Source organism: Nicotiana sylvestris, chromosome 2, assembly GCF_000393655.2.
Source record: "Nicotiana sylvestris chromosome 2, ASM39365v2, whole genome shotgun sequence".
NCBI lineage: Eukaryota > Viridiplantae > Streptophyta > Magnoliopsida > Solanales > Solanaceae > Nicotiana > Nicotiana sylvestris.
This window is the reverse complement of record NC_091058.1, coordinates 157,131,037-157,151,566: the sequence shown is the minus strand read 5'-3', so window position 1 is coordinate 157,151,566 and position 20,530 is coordinate 157,131,037. Positions and strand designations below refer to the sequence as shown.

At 40.5% G+C, this 20,530-nt stretch overlaps 2 protein-coding genes across 2 annotated transcripts; both read left to right on the top strand.

Annotated features, from left to right (window-relative positions):
- Positions 1 to 11,992: 11,992 nt before the first annotated feature.
- Positions 11,993 to 14,500, top strand: LOC138885846 (uncharacterized). The gene is made up of 2 exons (XM_070166831.1): positions 11,993 to 12,052; positions 14,180 to 14,500. The coding sequence occupies exons 1-2, from the start codon at positions 11,993 to 11,995 to the stop codon at positions 14,498 to 14,500; spliced, it is 381 nt and encodes a 126-aa protein (XP_070022932.1).
- Positions 14,501 to 15,110: 610 nt separating this feature from the next.
- LOC138885845 (uncharacterized) lies at positions 15,111 to 17,712 on the top strand. The gene is made up of 2 exons (XM_070166830.1): positions 15,111 to 15,410; positions 17,626 to 17,712. Exons 1-2 carry the CDS (start codon positions 15,111 to 15,113, stop codon positions 17,710 to 17,712), a joined length of 387 nt encoding a protein of 128 aa, XP_070022931.1.
- The last annotated feature ends 2,818 nt before the right edge of the window (positions 17,713 to 20,530 follow it).

Genomic DNA, 20,530 nt, shown 5'->3' with positions numbered 1-20,530 from the left:
GGCATATCCAAATAATGAGAAAAATATGATGAAACATATGAAAGAGTGGAACAAAGATCAATTAATATAGAGGCATCCCTGTGGCAAACTAAAACAATACCTGTGATCACAGCATTTAAAGCAATAACATTTGGTTTGGCTGGGAGTGCATAGAAATAGACCTGACTACCACTTGATCAACCTCCCCCTCCAGGGCAACCCCTGGTTGACTGTCCCCCACCCCTAGCTGACTGGGCGAGTTGTGAAGTAATTGGTGCTGAAGTGAATGGCCGAGAACTCTACTGCGGAGTCCCAATCAACTATGTGGGGTAGTCTCTCTTGATGTGACCAAGATCCCCGCATTTAAAACAACCCCTCCTCTAATAAAACTATTGAACATGATACCTTGTGGAACTACCCATAGAAACCTGAGCAGACGAGGCATGATGAGAACTCTGAGCTGGAGAGGCACTGAGAGATTTGTGGCACTGATGTGAACTGTGCGAACTATTGCCCGATAACACCCCACGGTAAACTAGGCGAGCTAACTGAGCATGTCTGAATGGATGGCCTCTGTCGTGTTGAAACTAACCTCCAGGAGGAACACCACCAAAATTACTAGATCCCCAAGGCCTCTTGGCCTCCTTCTCAACTCGCTCCTAGAGGCGAACTGACTCTATCTCTCGAGCAATGTCAACCACCTCCTCAAAAGAAGCACCGGACACCCTCTCTCTGGCATAAGAATTTATAACTCGTATAAAATGTCATCCACAAACCTCCTGAGAACTAAGAAAATAGCATGACGAGCTAACTTAGAGAACCTCATCTCATACTGTATCACAGTCATATCATCATGATGCAACTGCTTGAACTGCCTGCACAGCTCCTCTTTGTGAGACTGCGATACATACTTCTCTAAGAAGAGAACGGAGAACTGCTGCCAGGTAAGGGTCGTTGCACCAATAGGCCTACGCCTCTCATAAGCCTCCCACCAAGTAAAGGCAGCTCCAGAGAACTGAAAAGTATCAAATGGGACCCTATTGGTCTCCAGAATACCCGTCGTATGAAGCATCCTCTAACACTTGTCCAAGAAACCCTGGGCATCCTCGCCCTCTATACCACTAAAAGTCGGAGGCTGAAGTCTATCAAACCTCTCCAATCTACTTTGCTCATCATCAGGCATGATTGGTACCACATAATCCTGAGCAGGTGCAACAGATTGGGCTGGTGGTGCCTCCGATGTCTGCATTCCCTGAATAACCTGCTCGGGTGTACGGACGGTGGGAGTTTGAGTGCTTCCCCGGTCTGAGAAGTAGATGCTGTAGTAGAAGCAGCGACCGCTTGAGCAATACTGGTGCACATGGTCAAGATTTGAGTTAAAGTCTCCTGAAGACCTGGAATAACAATATGCACAACCGGTGCCTGAGATGGTTCTGCTGGAGCGTCCACAACTGGGACCTGATCATGAACTGGGGCGGTTGGTGGATCTGCAGGTGCTGCCCTAGCTGCTATGCAGGCTACACCCCTGCCCCTACTACGACCTCGACCGCGATCTCGGCCTCTAGTGGCCCCAACTGGTGGTACTCGTGGTCATCTGTCCTAAACGATAGCACGTGTCCTCGTCATCCGTGAGAGAATAGAATAACAGAAGTTTAGTTACCACAATCAATAGATTCACATGACAAGAATTCAAGAATGTGAAGTTTTTCCTAAAGGTTCTGCAGCCTCTTGAAGATAAGTACAGAATCTCCATACCGATCCGTGAGACTCTACTAAACCTGCTCATGACTCGTGAGACCTTTCTAACCTAGGCTCGATGTAATGACCTGGCCGGTCGTTTCATGAGTTATAGCCTCGTTTTCCCCATTTCCACTTCCTTATGATATCTTCAGTTGTATTTCATCGCATCATGTTGGTTGGTTCGAGTTCGGAGTGGTTTCGGAGTGACTTGAGACACTTAGTCTCTATTGAGTAGGCTTAAGTTGAAAAAGTCAACTGAATGTTGACTTATGTGTAAATGATATCGGATTCAAATTTTCGATGGTTCGGTTAGCTCCATTAGGTGATATTGGACTTGGAAGTGTGTCTGGAATGTGATTTGGAGGTCTGTGGTAGATTTAGGCTTCAATTGGCGAAATTTGAAATTTGGCATTTCTCGGGTGCAGTGGAAATTTTGATATCGGGGTCGGAGTGCGATTCTGGAAACTGGAGTAGGTCCGTAGTGTCATTTGTGACATGTGTGCAAAATTTTAGGTTATTCGGACGAGGTTTGATAGGTTTGGCATCATTTGTGGAATTCGAAAGTTTGGAGGTTCTTAGGTTTGAATCCGAGGGTGATATTTTGATGTTGTTTCGAGTGTCCCAAAAGTTTGAATAGTTTGAATTGTGATATGTGGCTTTTTAGTATTTTTGGTTGAGGTCCCGAAGGCTTCGGGATGAATTTGGATGGTTAACGGAAGAGTTGGAAGTTAGTTGGTGCAACTGAAGTTGCTGCTCTCTGTTATTTCCGCACCTGCAGACTAGGGACCGCAGGTGCGAGGTCTCAGATGTGAAAAGGAGATTGCAGATGCAGAATTTGGCCATCAGGAGAAGATGGTACGTTGGACGCATCCATGGGACCGCAGGTGCGATTCTTGGGGCGCAGATGAGGTCCTAGGTTTTTAAGTGAAAGCCGCAAGTGCAGTTGATTGGATCGCAAAAGTGGTGGCGCAGGTGCGGTAGAAGGACCACAGATGCAGAATTGTTGGGCAAAAATGTATAAAAGGGTTCCTTCGCGATTTTTTGCCTATTTCCTCCATTTTTGAAGATGGGTTTTGAGCTTTGAGCAGTGTTTTTCAAGAGGAATCGAGGGTTATCAGTTGGGTAAGTTACTTGCGCCTTATTTCTTGTGTTTATGATGATTATTCCTACTGTTTAATCATGAAATTAGTGGGAATTTGGGTGAATTCAAAGGGGCTAGGGCTTTAGTTTTGGAGAGTTTGATTTGGGGATTTGAGGGACCATTTGAGGTCGAATTTTGATGATTTTTTATGTATGGACTCAGGGGTGAAAGGGGTTTCTAGTTTTGTGATTTTTGTCGGATTCCGAGACTTGGGCTCGGGGGCCAGGTTTGGGTGAATTTCGGGATTTTGGTCTAATTTGATAATTTTCATATGGAATTGGTTCATTGGCCTATATTGATTGCATTGTATTGCTTTTGGTCAGACTTGGGACGTTTAAAGACCAATTCCAGAGGCAAGAGCGTTGTGGAGTAGGGATTTAATCGGTTCGAGGTAAGTAATGACTGTAAATCTTATTCTGAGGGTATGAAACCCGAGATTTCACATCGTTTCACTATTTTGAGGTGACACACATGTTAGATGATGAGCGTGGAGGCGTGCACTGTTGGAGATTGTGATTTGATCCATCCCATAGTGACTATTAAGTTGTGTATTTGACTAGATACTATATGATACTTATGTGTTTTAGGAGGAAATTCTATGATTTGGGCAGAATGCCATATTTGGGACTCGTGCCAATCTGTTTGGACCCTTAGGGGCCTTTTCTTATTATTTTCTCACCGTTTTGACTTAAGATCTGTACTCAGCCATACTATATTTTACTGATTTCATAACTCAGTTTTTATTACTCCGTTTTGATGCATAAAATGATACTTTGGGCTGAGCACCCTATTTTTACTGATAGCCCGAGTGGCTTGAGAGATTTATGACTGAGTAAGGCCAAGAGTATAGCACGTAAGTTGCCCGTGCAACACGTGAGTTATCTGCACGTGTTATAGCACTCTGGCTGTAGGAGCCCCTCCGGAGTCTGCACACCCCCAGTGAGCGCGAGCACCCTGAGTGAGTGATTCGAGATATGCCTGAGGGGCTATTTTTCAGTGATGTTGTGCCCGAGGGGCTGTTTATGATTTTTATTCACTTTTACTATCAACTGTATTAAACCTCGGTTGAAAACTGTTGAAAGATATCTCCAATGATTTTTTTTCGAAAACTGAATTTAAAACGAGATGATTTGACTCACATACTAAATTGGAAGCATGTTGTACTTACTGAGATTTCATGATGTGGTTTTAAGTGTTTCTTACCGTTCAGTCTTTATTTACCTTTATTACTTACTGAGTTGGCATACTCACATTACTCCCTGCAACTTTTGTGCAGATCTAGGGGTTGCTGGACGTGCTAGCGAGCATTGATCTTCATTCACCGTGGATACTTGGAGTTGGCAAGGTAGTTGCATGGTGATTGCAAGCTTTCCCTTCTCCCTCCTATCTTCCTATGGATATTAGTAGTTGATTTCCGAACTATTTTTGTCTTGCTATGTTTTGAAAAAATTATTGTATTGCTCATGACTTAGTGCCACCCGAGGTCGGGCTTTATTTTCTGCATTTTGGTTTCTGACTTTATACTTTTTATGAGGATTTCAGTATGAAAAAGGTTGTTATTTAAATTTTAATGAAATGTTGAACTATTTTGAAAATGTGTCGGCTGGCCTAGTTCCATGATAGGCGCAACCACAACCAGGTTGGTTTTGGGGTCGTGACAATAGTATACTACCATGGAAGTATCACGTACTCACACTCTCAGAGTACTCCATCATTCAGTACTGTACGGGTAGGTCCAGCCCAGGGAAGATCCACCCCTCAATATAATTAGAAACTGACATTCAGTCACTCAGTACTGTATATGGCCAATCTAGCCTAGGGAAAATCCATCATCAAATATAAATGAATAAGACAACTCCATGCCCTGGGAAGTCCATCCCAATATAATAAATAAGGCAACTCCATGCCCTGGGAAGTCCATCCCAAATATAAATAAGTAAGGCAACTCCATGCCCTAGGAACTCCATCCTAAATGTGAATATATATATATATGGCAACTTATGCCCAAGGAACTCCGTCTCAAATATAATATCCATTGCGCTCACTGTGTGGGGTGCAGACTCCGGACCTCGACCTCACTTAGTCATTAACCTCTCCAGTCTCTCAGGCTCACAATGTCATGAAAATCAGCCCGACATAATGATATGATGTATTAATGAATGGTAGCAGAGACTGAGATATGATATGCAAATAATAGATGTGACTGAGTACAAATTACATTTTAAACAATTAATTCAACAACAATATGATCTTTGTGGTCTAAAAAACAACCAGCACATTGCCTAAATATGATCTTTATTATGAGTCTCAGCTCAATTTCTCTAACACGTGGATGATATGTGGATAAGGACATCATTATTTGATTATACAACTCCACGGAATCAATTAAGTCACAATTTTTATGGTGCACGTACACATGCCCGTCACCTAGCATGTGTGTCACCTCCATACCAATCATATAACTCGGATGTGTAGTGCACGCATAGAGTACGAGTTAGAATTGAACTTGTACAATTTAGGTAACAACTTAAAGATAGTAATTGGGTAGCAGGAGATGATAGTCTATGTCCGCTGAATTATACGAGTGACACCCCATCTAGACGGAGTTACAAAGTATTATTTATATTGCACGGGGTGATCCTTTAGGCTAAAAAACTTAGGACCCCCCCCCCCTTTCTATTTTCTTTCTTTTCCTATTAGAATCAAAAAATCGTTGCACCCTTTGTTCAAAATCTGTTTATAATAAACTTCTTAAATTTTTGTGCCCTCTCTTAGTTTATTTGATCACGTAGACTAATTCATATAATTCGAGTTCGACCGAGACCCACAGTTGTGGACCTCTAAGAGTACCTAACACCTTCTCTTCGGGGTAACTTTGAGCCCTTACCCGATCTTTGGTGATGCAAACTGGTTAAACTTGAGTTATCTGCAAATAGGTGCCCTAACGGACCTCAAACCCGTTAGGTGGCAAATCTCTCTTTTAACACCCTCCTTAAAAGAGTTGTCACATGTCGAAACGCGATTTCGCGAGAATAAGGGGTGTGACAGCATGGCGGCTCTGCTGGGGATTTTAAGGCTCTTACCATAAGTGAACTTGGTCTATATGAATTAGTCTTCTATGATAAGTGTGTATTTATTATCTTTGCTGTTACATGAATATCCCACTCTCGTTTCCCCTTTATTTGCTACCTCTACACCCTTTTCCCATTTTCCCTTTATTTGAATTCACATGCAAATATCTTCTCTTGATTTGATCATAACATGTGTCTTCCTTTAAACATTTTTTAGAATTGCTGCATCATGTCTTTCCCAACCCTCACTCCCTTATCTACTTTATTACAATTTTCACATTGCGCGAACTAAATTTTTCCTTGTTTTCCTTGTTTTCTTTTATCTTTACATTTCATTCAATACTGCATTTACCGCTTTCATCATACAAAAATATTTGGCAACGTGTTGTTTTATCTTTGCATAAAGCATGCTCTATATCATATTCTAGTTGTGCATAATTAATACGATAGCGGCGTTTGATGAGTGTCCGTGCTCTTCCTCAGTCACCCTTTAAATTTGGAAAGGCTTATTTGCGGTAAAACTAATTGATCAGCGGTGCAGTCGACGGTTTCGTGTCTTTCCCTCTCAAGTTGTCCACTTGAGGGTACCGGTCTAGACTCTTCTAGAAACCTCCACTCTAATATTAACTGTACATGCATCATGTCCAAACCTAGTATGAGTTAGAACGTTGTTCGCGTAATAAATCGCTAAGACAAGCCTTGTCTATAATCCACCGGGATTTCCATAATCCCAATGGGCACAATTACGATCTGTGCATTATTTGGAGAAAACATGCCAATATGTTGATCATTAACGTGTAAATAGCCAAATCTGGGGGGGAGGGCTAACTCTAATTGTTTTGCATAAATGAGGCATGAAGTCCCAGGTTTGGCATGGTTAGTAATATCCCACCATTGCTGCTGGATTGGTGGGAAAACCTTGCACCAAGTGACAAAAACCATGTGAAAAGAGTCCTCGAGAATTTACTCTCTATGTTAGATGCATTAGTGGAGGCCGCCACCATGTTCTGGGAGGAGAAGAGAGTCGTTTTTCATTTTGGTGACATAGAAATGACTCCCCTTTTAGAAAAAATCGGAGGTTTCAGTGGACTTCCATGGGATAACCCTGGTTTGTTGGTATCGGAAAACTGCACTCCTCGAGGTTTCTTGAAAATGATGGGTTTCAGAAAAAATGATGATTTAGTCTGTCTGAAGAAGTCTAACATACCATTTGACTTCCTTTATGAGCGTTATGGGCATAGCAAGTCATACCGCCTTTACCATGATGAGTTTGCCATCACTTCTTTGGGTTGGACTCACCCCCTAGTTTTCGTATTCATTGTCTGTTTTCTGGGGATGCTAGTTTTTCTAATACAAGGAAAAAGGATCCACACTTGCCTAGCACTGGTCACTAATACTTTAATGGAGGGGATTGAGGGGCAAACTTACATTATTGTCCCTATGATTCTGGCTGATATGTATCGGGCTTTAGACCGTTGACAAAAGGGGTATAGGCATTTCGGGGGTTGCAATCTGTTGCTGCAAGTATAGTTGTTTGAATACCTTCAGAGAGCAGAATATTGTCAAGATCTTCCGCGACGACCATGGAATGACCACATAGCCTATCACCATCCAAAGAGAATCACTTTTATCCCAAACAGGTTTGCATAATCGGAAAATGTTGTGAGCTGGGCACATTTCTTCAGCAATCTGACTGATGATAAGGTACATTGGATGTTTAAATTGTTACCTATCAGTGAATTCATCATTAGGTCAAGGGCTATTCCTCATCTAGTGCTAATTGGATTGAGGGAGATCTATCATTATGCTCCTATCAGGGTTATGAGGCAAGCTGGGATAAAGTAGGTTATACCATGAGTTTCCAAAATTGTTCAGTATAAGGCAGACTTCCAGGGAATGCCATTCTATTCAAGTTCGAGGCACAACACATGTGGAATCAAAAAGGTCATTATGGAGAAAGATACCATCGAGCCAGATCGATATCATGCTGGTCATGTGCACTTCTATCCATCATGGTGGTAGATGACATAGCGGGGGATGTCAAGTCATGGATTAATCTAAAGAATAGGGTTTTAGATGACGTTGCTGAAGAGCAAGTCAAATACAGGATGCTGCGCAAAAGGGCTTTCGAGTCTGAAGCTAGGCATTTGGAACAACATAAAGTGGACATGGAAGCAATCAACGAGTGGAGAGAAATTGTTACTAAGTCAACAAAGAGGTTAGAATATTTAGAGTAGGGGTTGATGGATCTTGAAGGGAAGATGAGAAACAGGGTTGTAGGCTGTCAAAACATGGATGGCAATGAAGGATGGCTTTTAGCAATGGCATATATTCTATTGGACATGTCTGGCCTGGGGAATCTGATCGATGGGGCAAAGAAGGCCACGCATGGGGAAGGTCCCTCTTGGACCAATTAGATTAGGAATTATGTTTTACTTGCTTCCTAGACTCATTAGACTTTGATTGTGATAAGGAAAATGCCATTAGTGACTCTTTATGATTATTGTCGTTTTAGTAGAGATTTGGTTTATTTATCATATTAATAATGAAATGATGCAGTTATTGGCATCAATTTTATCCGAAAAATCCATATGTTGCTTAGTCCTACCTCGGGCTCAATGAGGTCCCCAAATTAGGATGTGAATTCATAATTCTGCAATATATGTTTAAATATCGCAAACATCCTTTTAATACTCATCACTAACTTGTTTATCATTTTTTTCTTCTTTTCTTTATTTGTTTATTCCCATCCCTAAGGTTGGTTCGTGCATACTGGTATCATCAACATATCACTCCAGATCTAGAGGTCCTCCACCTCCTCGTCCTTCAAGTAATCCTAAGATCAAGGGAAATGCTAGAATGAACGATATGAGCGGTATTAGGAAAGACAACGCTACGAACACAGAGAATATTGAGACTTCAGATGGTCGGAGTACTCCAACATAGAATGACTTAGTCTTAAGGTTAGAATAGAATATACTGGAGCTACAAGCAGGTCCAAAACATGGAAAACCTTTCCCTTACCCTAAACTTCCCCGATGTCAACCAGCAAAATGCCTAAAACCCAGCACCTCCCCAGAACACACAAAACCAACAAAATCCTCCCGCATCTCATTAGTATGTCACACCTCCTCAAAATCCTAATCCTCCACCAGTACCGACCCCTCTACAACATCATCATCATCCAACCCAGTATTCATAAACCACCACATACCACACTCCTCAAAACGCACCACAACCTAGCCCCAATCCCCAAAACTCATCCAACGACCACCACTACGCCCAAATTCCTAGAGTCCATCAAAGCAACCCCATATATGTGGAAACATTACCCCAAACTCCATAACAATCCCTATACATACATGAATCCGCTGAGTAGGACCTGTTTATCAAGAACAAGGCAGAGGAGCTCAAGAAGCTTACCAGTCGAGTCCAAGGTATTAAAGGCGATAAAAGCATCGAAGGTTTGAATTATGAGGATTTGTGTATTCAGCCGGACGTAGAACTACCAGAGGGATACAAACCTCCTTAGTTCGAAATGTTTGACGGGACAAGTGACCCAAAGTTACATTTGAGAACATATTGTGACAAGCTCGTAGGGGTTGCTAAAGACGAAAGAATCTGCCTGAAGTTTTTCATGAGGAGCCTCACTCGAGACGCCCTATCATGGTACATCAGTCAAAACCCGAAGAAATAGTTAACTAGGTAAGCATGGCGTCTGATTTTATGGATCGGTTCCAGTTTAATATAGAAAATGCGCTAGACGCCTTCCATAGTCAGAATCTTAAGAAGAAGCCAACAGAAACTTTCCGCGAATATTCTACTCGATGGAGATCGGAAGTTGCAAAGGTAAGGCCAGCACTGGAAGAAGAACAGATGAATAAATTCTTTGTTAGAGCTCAAGATCCACAATACTATGAGAGGTTGATGGTCATTGAAAACCATAAGTTCTCTGATAACATCAAACTAGGAGAAAGAATAGAGGAAGGAATTAAAAGAGGAATGGTGACAAATTTTGAGGCACTCCAAGCTACAAACAAAGCCTTGCAGTCGGGAGGTATCCTTAAGAAGAAAGAAGTTGATGCAGTAATGGTAGCCCAAGGTCCAAAGTTTCCCCTCACATACCAAAATCCACCACCGACATATCAGCCTTCACCTCCCAAATACCAACAACCCACCTCCACTTACCATACGTATAATACCCAAACTACATATTACCACTCACCACCACCAGCCCGCCAAAACTACCAAAAACCCAAGCCAAATTTCGATCGCAGACCACCCAGACAATACACTCCTATTACTAAACTCATCGATCAGTTGTATGAGAGACTGAAGGTTGCCAGTTATGTCACTCTCATTCCCGTTGTTGCTATGGAAAACTCTTCCCAGTGGGTTAACCCAAACAAGGCATGTGCCTATATCTCAGGCATGAAGGGTCATACTATTGATGAATGTCGCATTTTGAAGGATAAAATTCAGACATTGATTGACACCGAGGTTATACAAGCAAAAGAGGACGCACCAAATATCCGCAACAACCCCCTTCTGGATCACAGAGGCGAAGGGGTAAATGTGATCGAACTGATGAAGAATGGGACCCGAAAGGATCAACCAGAATTATTCATAAAGGGGATGAACCAAAAATATCTCCAGTCATTCTCACACCTATTGTAGTGCAGATTCAATCACCAATTGAGGTTGAAGTAGCCGCACCAATCCGTTTTGAGGTTGAAGTTACAACGCCCTCAGCCACGCCAACTCTGTTTGAGGTGGAAGTGACCACACCTTCACCGTGATGGTAGCACCTATACTGTTATTTAATTACAAAGCTATACCATGAGATTATGCTACAGAGGCGAGAAGGAAAGGAAAATGAAAAATAGAAGAAACATGTGCCGCACAAGGCATGACCAGGACTGGTAGGTTTTACACGCCCGAGCATTTGGGAGGAACAAGTAAAGAAGCCGCTCCCAAGCAGCCTATCATTGAAACTAGCCCGGATGATCTTTGGAGAAAGGTGCAAGCAAGAGAGTATTCTGCGGTTGATCATCTGAATAAAACCACTGCTCAAATATCCATTCTATCACTATTACGGAATTCTGAGGTGCATAGAAATGCAGTGATGAAAGTGCTAAACGAAGCCTATGTACCCAACAACATCACTAGCGGAGAAATGGCCAACATGGCGGGACAGGTATTGGAAAGCCACAAGATCACTTTTCACGAAGACGAGCTGCCACCAGAAGAACTGAGTCACAATAGGGCACTACATATCACAGTGCAGTTTGAGGATACATTCATTGCCGGAGTCCTAATAGATGGGGGTTTGAGTCCCAACATTTGTCCGTTGACTACTTTGAAGAGGTTGGGTAAAGGCTTGCATGAGATACGAGTAGGAACTATGAACGTGAAGTATTTGATGGGTCCCAAAGGGCCATGATCGGGGAAATTAACCTATGTTTGCAGATGGACCCGACTTGGTTTGATGTTGAATTTCAAGTATTGGACATTTCCTCCCAATACAATCTGTTGTTGGGTCGACCGTGGATATATACTATGGGGGCCGTACGCTCCACTCTACACCAGGCTGTAAAATTTGAATGGAATCATCAGGAAGTAATCATCCATGGGAATGGGAGTAACCCCATTCACACCAATCAAATTGTTCTGGTTGTCATGAATAGAAGAAAGTTGGGTGGGGAAACGTACCATCGCATCGAGCGTGTCAATGCTATTAAGAAAGACAAGTGGTGGAGTAATAAGATTGAAAGCATATTGTTATGGATAGGGCACGAATCTGGTAGGGTCTCGGTAAGAATCTCCAAGGGATCACCAAATCGATACAGCTAAAGCACCATGGCACAACTTTTGGGCTGGGTATGAATATACCTGGCACGAGTATCAAAATTGGTCTCCACCATGGCGTGGTCCTTATTACCCACTTGAGCAGCCAATACCGCATCTGCACCAGACATTTTAATAGACTGACGTGTAGTGGGGATCTGAAGAAGATGAGGCTTTGGCTGACCTAAGGAATCAATTTCTGGACGATAAAGACATGGACTGTAATGCAATAGTTGAGGAGGAGGAGGAGGAGGAAGACCTTACAATTCAGACCGTAGGAAAGGGAGTTGTTCTTAAGAACTGGATTGCTGCATCATCCCGGACCCGTTGAGTTCCTGGGTAGCATGACAATTAACATAATTTATTTTTAAAAATAAATTTTTAGCATTTAAGACATTTTTCAGTATTTCGTTTTGGACGCATTTTGTTTTGAAATAATTGCGCGAGTCATCGAGCCGTACTTGTTTTAATATTTCAATATTTATCTAATGCATTGCTATTTTAGTATTTATTATTATTCCTTACATTTTCTCTCCACAACATTATTATTACTTATCCTGATGAACCGATGTGTGGTATCTAATAAGACAATGCAACATAAGGATAGTGATTCAGAGGAAGAAGATATAATACCTGGGGAAATTGTTAGAGAAGTGGAAAATTTTGAGAACAAGCCTAAGTCAAATTTGGACAAAGCCAAGATAGTCAATTTGGGAGATTCTGAAACAGTCAACGAAACTCGCATTACATTCACCAGTTACCATCATAGAAAGAAGAGTACACCCATTTCTTGAAGGAGTATAAAGATATTTTCGCGTGGTCTTATGATGATATGACTGGTTTAAGTATGTCTATAGTGGCTCATAAACTACCTACCAATCCGATGTGTGCGCCTGTAAAGAAGAAACTCATAAAGTTTAAGCCGGATATGAGTCTGAAAATCGAAGAGGAAGTCACCAAGTAGATCAAAGATAAGGTTCTCAGAGTGGTCGAATACCCTACTTGGTTGGCTAACATCGTGTCAGTTCCGAAGAAGGATGGGAAGGTCAGAGTAATGTGTCGACTATCGGGATATAAAGTCCCGAAGACGATTTCCCGTTACCCAATATACACATACTGATCGACAACTGTGCCAAGCATGAACTCCAATCCTTTGTGGATTGCTTCGCGGGATACCATCAGATCTGGATAGATGATGAAGATGCCGAGAAGACAGTCTTTATTTCTCTATGGGGATATATTGTTATAAAATGATGTTGTTTGGCCTGAAGAATGCTGGAGCCACTTATATGAGAGCCATCATCAAATCCAGAAGAAGCACAGATCATATAGCAGACTTAAGGAAATTCTTTAATCGGCTTCAAATATACAACCTGAAACTGAATCCTACAAAGTGTGCCTTTGGAGTCCTTGCTGGAAAATTGTTAGGTTTCATCGTCAGTCGCCAAGGGATTAAACTAGACCTTCAAATGTCAAAGCTATCCAAGATTTGTCATATCAGAAGAGCAAGAAAGATATGATGAGCTTCTTGGGATGTCTCAATTACATCAGCTGCTTCATAGCATAATTGACTGTAATTTGTGAGCCAATTTTCAAAATGCTGAAGAAAGATGTTGTAATAAGTTGAACTGAAGAATGTCAAAAAGCTTTCAACAAAATCAAGGAATACCTGTCCACACCACCAGTCCTGGTCCCTCCGGAAACTAGTAGACCTCTACTACTTTATCTGTCCGTACTAGATAGAGCTTTCGGTTGTGTCTTGGGACAACATGGCGAGACAGAAAGAAAGGAATAGACCATATATTATTTGAGTAAGAAGTTAACACCATATGAAGCACGATATTCTTTGCTAGAACGTACCTGTTGTACCCTAACATGGATAGCTCAGAAATTGAGGCACTACTTCTGTGCCTACACTACATATCTCATATCAAGGATGGATCCTCTGAAATACATTTTCCAAAAACCAATGCCAACAGGGAAACTAGCAAAATGGCAGATATTGTTGAGTGAATTTGATATTGTCTATGTGACTTAGAAGATGGTCGAAGGACAGGCATTAGCATATCTTCTTGCGGAAAATCCTATAGGAGGAGAATACGAACCACTGAAAACGTATTTTCCTGATGAAGAAGTATCATTTGTAGTAGAAGATATCATTGAAACATATGACAGTTGGAGAATGTTCTTTGATGGGGCTACAAATTTCAAATGAGTAGGTATTGGAGTTGTTTTTGTGTCAGAGATAGGTCAGCATTATCCGGTACCCGCAAAGCTCATGTTTTCGCACACCAACAATATGGCAGAATATAAGGCTTGCATCTTGGGGCTCAATTTGGCCATTGACATGAATATCCAAAAATTGTTGGTAATCGGTGATTCGGGTCTTTTGGTACATTAGGTTCTAGGGGAATGGGCTTCAAAGAATACCAAGATATTGCCATATTTGCACTATGTACAAGAGTTGATGAAAGTATTCACAAAGGTAGAGTTCAAACATGTTCCGAGAATCCAGAATGAGTTCGCAGATGCATTAGCCACTTTGTCCTCCATGATACAACACCTGGACAAGAATTTCATCGACCCCATTCCAATAAGAATCCATAATCATCCAGCTTATTGTGCTTATGTTGAAGAAGAAACGGATGGGAATCCGTGGTTCCATGATATCAAGGAATACTTGGCAAAAGGAGAATACGCGGAGCATGCAAATCATACTTAGAAACGCACACTCCGAAGATTATCCAACCATTTCTTCCAAAGTGGGGAATTCTGTACAGAAGGACTCCAGACCTAGGGTTATTATGGTGTGTTGGCGCCAAGGAAGCTTCCAAACTACTCAAAGAGATACATGCCGTAAATTGCAGACCATACATGTACGGTTTCACTTTAGCTAAGAAGATATTGAGAGCGGGATATTTTGGGATGATGGAAACGGACTGCACAGGTATGTCCAAAAGTGTCATTAGTGTCGAATACATGCAGATATAATACGGGTACCACCAAATAAACTCAATACAACAAGTGCACCTTGGCCTTCTACTGCTTAGGGAATGGATGTCATCGTTCCGATCGAGCCTGCCGTTTCAAATGGGCACAGGTTCATTTTAGTGGCCATAGACTACTTCACAAAATGGGTTGAGGCTGCATCTTACAAGGCTGTAACCAAGAAAGTCGTCACAGATTTTGTTAGGGATCGTATTGTTTGCCGATTTGGGGTACCAGAATCCATTATCACTGACAATTCTGCCAACCTCAATATTGACTTAATGAAAGCCATGTGTGAGATCTTCAAAATCAAGCATAAGAATTCAACAGCATAAAGACCTTAAATGAATGGAGTCGTGGAAACAACCAACAAGAACATCAAGAAAATTCAAAGGAAAATGGTAGACAACCACAAGCAATGGCACAAGAAATTACCATTTGCCTTATTGGGATATCGTACTACATTCCGCACATCAACCAGAGCAAATCCCTACATGTTTGTTTATGGTACTGAAGCTGTCATTCCTGCCAAAGTTGAAATTCCTTCTCTCAAAATTATACAAGAAGCAGAACTCAGTGATGCAGAATGGATACAAAGTCGTTATGAACGATTATCCCTTATCGATGGGAAAAGAATGAATGTGGTATGTCACGGTCAACTTTATCAAAACAGAATTTCCAGAGCTTTCAACAAAAAGATTAGACCCAGACAGTTTGCACCGGGGTAGCTGATGTTGAAGCGGATCTTCCCGCATCAAGATGAAGCCAAGGGAAATTTTTTACCTAATTGGCAAGGGACCTACATGGTTCATAGGGTACTAACAGGAGGAGCGCTCATACTTGCAGAAATGGATGGAGAAATTTGGCCAAAGTCTAATAAATTCAGACGTAATCAAAAGATACTATGTTTAGGATTGTTTGCATTTCTTCACTCGATGTAACTGAACTATGCTTGATCTGATTCCCGTTTAAGAGGGGATACGTAGGCAGCCCTATGGGTTCAGTCACATCTTAATAAAATCTTTATCTTCCTCATAGTCAGAAACTGGGGCAGAATTTTGAGGACCCTCAAAATTCTAATGCAAGGAAGTCGCAATGTCTCTAAAAGTGTCACAGTCATTTATTCATCCAATTTACTTAATATTGCATACTACTATGTTTTCAAAACAGTATTTATCAAATGCATGCATATTTTTTGGAAACTTTATTTCTATGGTAGACAGATGCTACCCAGGGTAAATCAAACAGGATCTCCAGAGCAAATCAAAGCAAGCAGGTGAAGAAATGAACTAACCTTCCCCGCAAAACTCATGATTTTTCTTTGGATGCAGGCACAATGGACATAACAGGAGTATTCGCAAGTACACACATATCAAAATCACTATCTTCATAATAATAAGCTACCAAACCCAAACATGTCTCCATATAATAAATACTCTGCTATCACTCATTATCTTTTCTTTGCATGAGGCTAAGCGCTGCCTCCCATTTTGCATGAGGCTAAGCATTGCCTTTGCCTGCATGAGACTAGGCCATGTCTTTATAATTGCATGAGATTAAGTATTGTCTCCTCTTCTTGCATGAGGATAAGCATTGCCTGCCTAATTGCATAAGGCTAAGCACAGCCTTTCCCTGTATGAGACTAAGCACTGTCTCCCATTCTACATGAGGTTAAGTCCTGCCTCCTCAATTATATAAGTCTAAGCACTGCCTTTCTCTGCATAAGACTATGCACTTTCTCCCTTTCTTGCATAAGGCTTAGCACTACATTCCATTACATGAGACAAAGTACTGGCTCCGATTCTGCATGAGGCTAAGCCCTGCCTCCCTAATTGTATAAGGCTAAGAACTGCCTTCCATTGCATGAGACTAAGCATTGTCTCCTCTTCCATTGCATAAGGCTAAGACATGCCTCCCTAATTGCATAAGGCTAAGCACCGCCTTCCATTGTATAAGACTAAGCATTGCCTCCTCTTCTTGCATGAGGCTAAGCATTGCCTCCCTAAATGCATAAGTCTAAGCACTGCCTTTCCTTGCATCGAGACTAAGCATTGTCTCCTCTTCTTGCACGAGGATAAGCATTGCCTCCCTAATTGCATAAGGCAAAGCATTGCCTTTCATTGCATTGAGACTAAGCATTGTCTCCTCTTCTTGCATGAGGCTAAGCATTGCCTCCCTAATTGCATAAGGCTAAGCACTGGCTTTCCTTGCATGAGACTAAGCTATATCTCCTCTTCTTGCATAAGGCTAAGCCCTGCCTCCTCAACTACATAAGGATAAGCATTGCCTTTCATTGCATGAGACTAAGCACTGTCTCCCTTTCTTGTATGAGGCTAAGCATTGTCTCCCTAATGGCATAAGGCTAAGCTCTACCTTTCCTTTTCCAATACCGAATGCTATGCTACTTGAAATCCAGTACTATTTTGCCTTCCCGGGGCTAAGCTATGCCCAATCTTATGCAAGACTAAGCTCTATCTTGTTTCGCTTCTTATATGAACCAGCATCATGTCTTTGCATTCCATGGGCTGAAACAGTACCATTTTTGTCCAAAGGCATCATAGTCTGAAGACATCATCCTTATCGCCTGAAGACACCGTGTCATGGCCTGAGGATCTCTCAATATTGCACATCATTATTCAAAGACGTCTTGGTTCATAGGCATTATTCTCATGGCCCGAGAATATCATTTTATGGCCTGCGAATCTATTATCACATGATTCATGGCCCGGGACATCATGGTCTAAGGACATCATCCTCACCGTCCAAAGACAATCTCCATGGTCCAAAGGGAATTTGCATCATGTTTAAATTCTTTCCATAATCTATATATTTGCATGCATTGTGTTTTATGTTTTGCAGGTAATCCAAGAAGTAACCATTTTTCAAACGGGAGCAACCTTCGCTCTGGTTTCCGTTCATAACGTTCACAAACTGCAAATGTTTTAAACGTAACCGACTCCCATCAATTCCCGCTCCTTATTCTATAACCATTCAGTTACTTGCTCTATAACACATCCGTTAAATTTCAGATTCACATTCATAACTCTGGATCTGATACTATCCTTCCCAAAAGAACCCTTTCCGAAACACACGACCATTCCTATAACAACTCTATCGGTTTCGTTCACCGTTGGTTCTAGAACTACACATGGCTTGATTCCTGTAAAACCAGGGATATGTAGGCAACTAGAAACTGGAGTTCGGCTTCTATTTTTAAAATCATCCCATTTGGTCAAAATCGATCATCACTTCTTTATTCGATAATTCTTTCATCATTCCCGGGTAAAGAGGTGCAGCTGTTGATACCCAATTTTTTCCTCAAATTTTTAAATTGTATATATATACTATCAAAGTAATGCATATGCATCATCATTTTGTTTGTTAGCATATAAAATTATTTTTCATAATTTTTCATAATTTTTAAAGACTTTAAATCAATTTATTTCCGCATTTTATTATATAAATATCCAGTAATTATCCTTCAAATTATTTTTTATGATAATTTACTCATCTAAACTTATCATTTATATCAACATGATGCTTTAAATATTTTTCAGTGCACTTTTTTATAATTACATTTGCATTTTTAGGCTAATTGCATATTTTTGCAATAATAGCCTATATTCATGTATAATTATATTATTTATGCAAAATATATTTTTTTTATATTTTTATAATGTTCATTTATTATTTTTAATTATTTTAGTGCACAAATAATATTTTTTCTGCTTATTAATTATTTTTATAAATTATTTATTTCTAAATATTGGGTATTTAAAAACCAGCCTAAATTCCTAATCAATTTCGGTCCTAATAACCTAGACAGATTACCCCATACACCAGCCCAATAACCTTAGCCCAAATCCCTCTCCTGATCCCATCGGATATGGGATTTGCCTGCTACTACTTGCCATATACGGCCTCATCTCTCTACTGGTTGCTCGTCTATGGTGTTACCTAGTTGCTTGCCTAAACATGGCAAGCAAATCTCATCAAAATTGAACCAAAGTTGGTTCAAATCCTTGACCTTTCTGCTATTCGTCTATATTCACTCTTGTTCTATTATGAGTACGAATCTCTGTATATTTTCTATTGATTCTTACTTACCCTAAAACTAGGGTTTTCAGATCTCTTTAAATCGAACCAAAATTGGTTCAATTCTTTGATTTTGAGTAATATTTTGTCCATATTCGTCCTATTCTGTGTGATGTTTGATTTTATTTTAGATTCTGCCAATTTTTTCACTTTCCCTAAAAATTAAGGTATGAAAATTTTCTTTTTTCCTTACTAATTTCGCTTGCATGTGATGTTCTTTCCTTTCTAGCGTTTGATTGATGATTTTCCTTATTTGGGTGTTCAATTTCTACTACTATATAAACTCATCCACATTCCCCTTTGAGACAGACTTTGAATCGCTTTAATCTCACTAAAATTAAAGATTTATTCTGTCATTTCTTCATTATCTCGTTCTATACTTCGGTTCTTGATCGGCTGAAATCCAAGCCACTAAATTCTGGGTTCTTGCTTCTCGTTGATATTCAGAACAATGTGGACTTTTGTTCTTTCTTGTATTTTCATTTAACTGGTGAGTTACTGAACCTTTGCAATTTCGTTCCTATGTATCTGCAACTTCCATATGCTTTCACTTCTGAAGTTCATAGCTTAATTTGTTGCTGGATTACTCTTGTGTGCAACTCTATTTGCTTTACCTCATTTTTAGGTCTTTTTAACATTTGACTTCATAATGCTGCTAGTTTGAAACATGCCTAAGCCTAATTCGAGTAATCAAGATTCTTTTAATTTCGTTTAGCCAATGTGTTATAAACTACTGTTGTATGTGACCTCTGCACTTGTTTGTATCTCTTTAGTGTTTAATTTTGCTTAAGGTTGTCCATTCTGTTATTTGAATATGCTCCATCTGCATAATTTGGACTTCCTTTAGTTAATTGGTCTATTCGACATACCTGAATGTTTACAATTACTATATGACATGAGCTTATCTTCCTTTTCTGCTCTGAATCTCTATAATGGCAATATTGCATAGGTAGTATGTTTAATTTTGTGTTAAGATCCTGTTCTATCAACTATGGCTAGTTCTCAGTTAATATACCCCTCAACATGTTTTGGCTCACTTGATTCACCAGTAGTTGTCATAATTTGTGTTTCCCTACTATGTTTAAATGTGTTCTGATGCCTGATGTGAAGTTAACATGGCTATCTTATAACATTGGGACATATACTTAGCATAATTTGGATCTTTATGTTTTCACTTATTTGGTATTATCTATGCATGATGATCTTTGTCAATCCTACAAACTGGTTATTTTTCTAACTCTGGCAATATGTGACTGCCTATGTGCTAAGTGTTGAACATGCTTCTAAGTCTTTATTAAGCTTGTTTTTCAAATCTTGTGACTTGTTCGATTATCTGCTCTATATGCTCAATTTGGCCATGTATGGGTGTCCCTCAATTCCTATCTCTCAGTCTTGGTCCATTCCCTTTCACTTATTACCTAGGCTCCATCATTGACCTCCCTAGTGTGAGCACTGCTCAGGGTCCAATTGAGACCATTGTGAACTCTGACACACTTGAATTTGGTTCTTAGTCATTCCCTGAATTTCCTCTGTTAACCTCCTTAGTATGAGCACTTCCCTGGGTTCTTGAAGCCTTTGGAAACTCTAACATACTAGGGTCATGGTTATTTGCCACCTTCCTAATTGTTCAACTCTACCTTTTACTTACTAGCTGAATCAACTAGTTTCT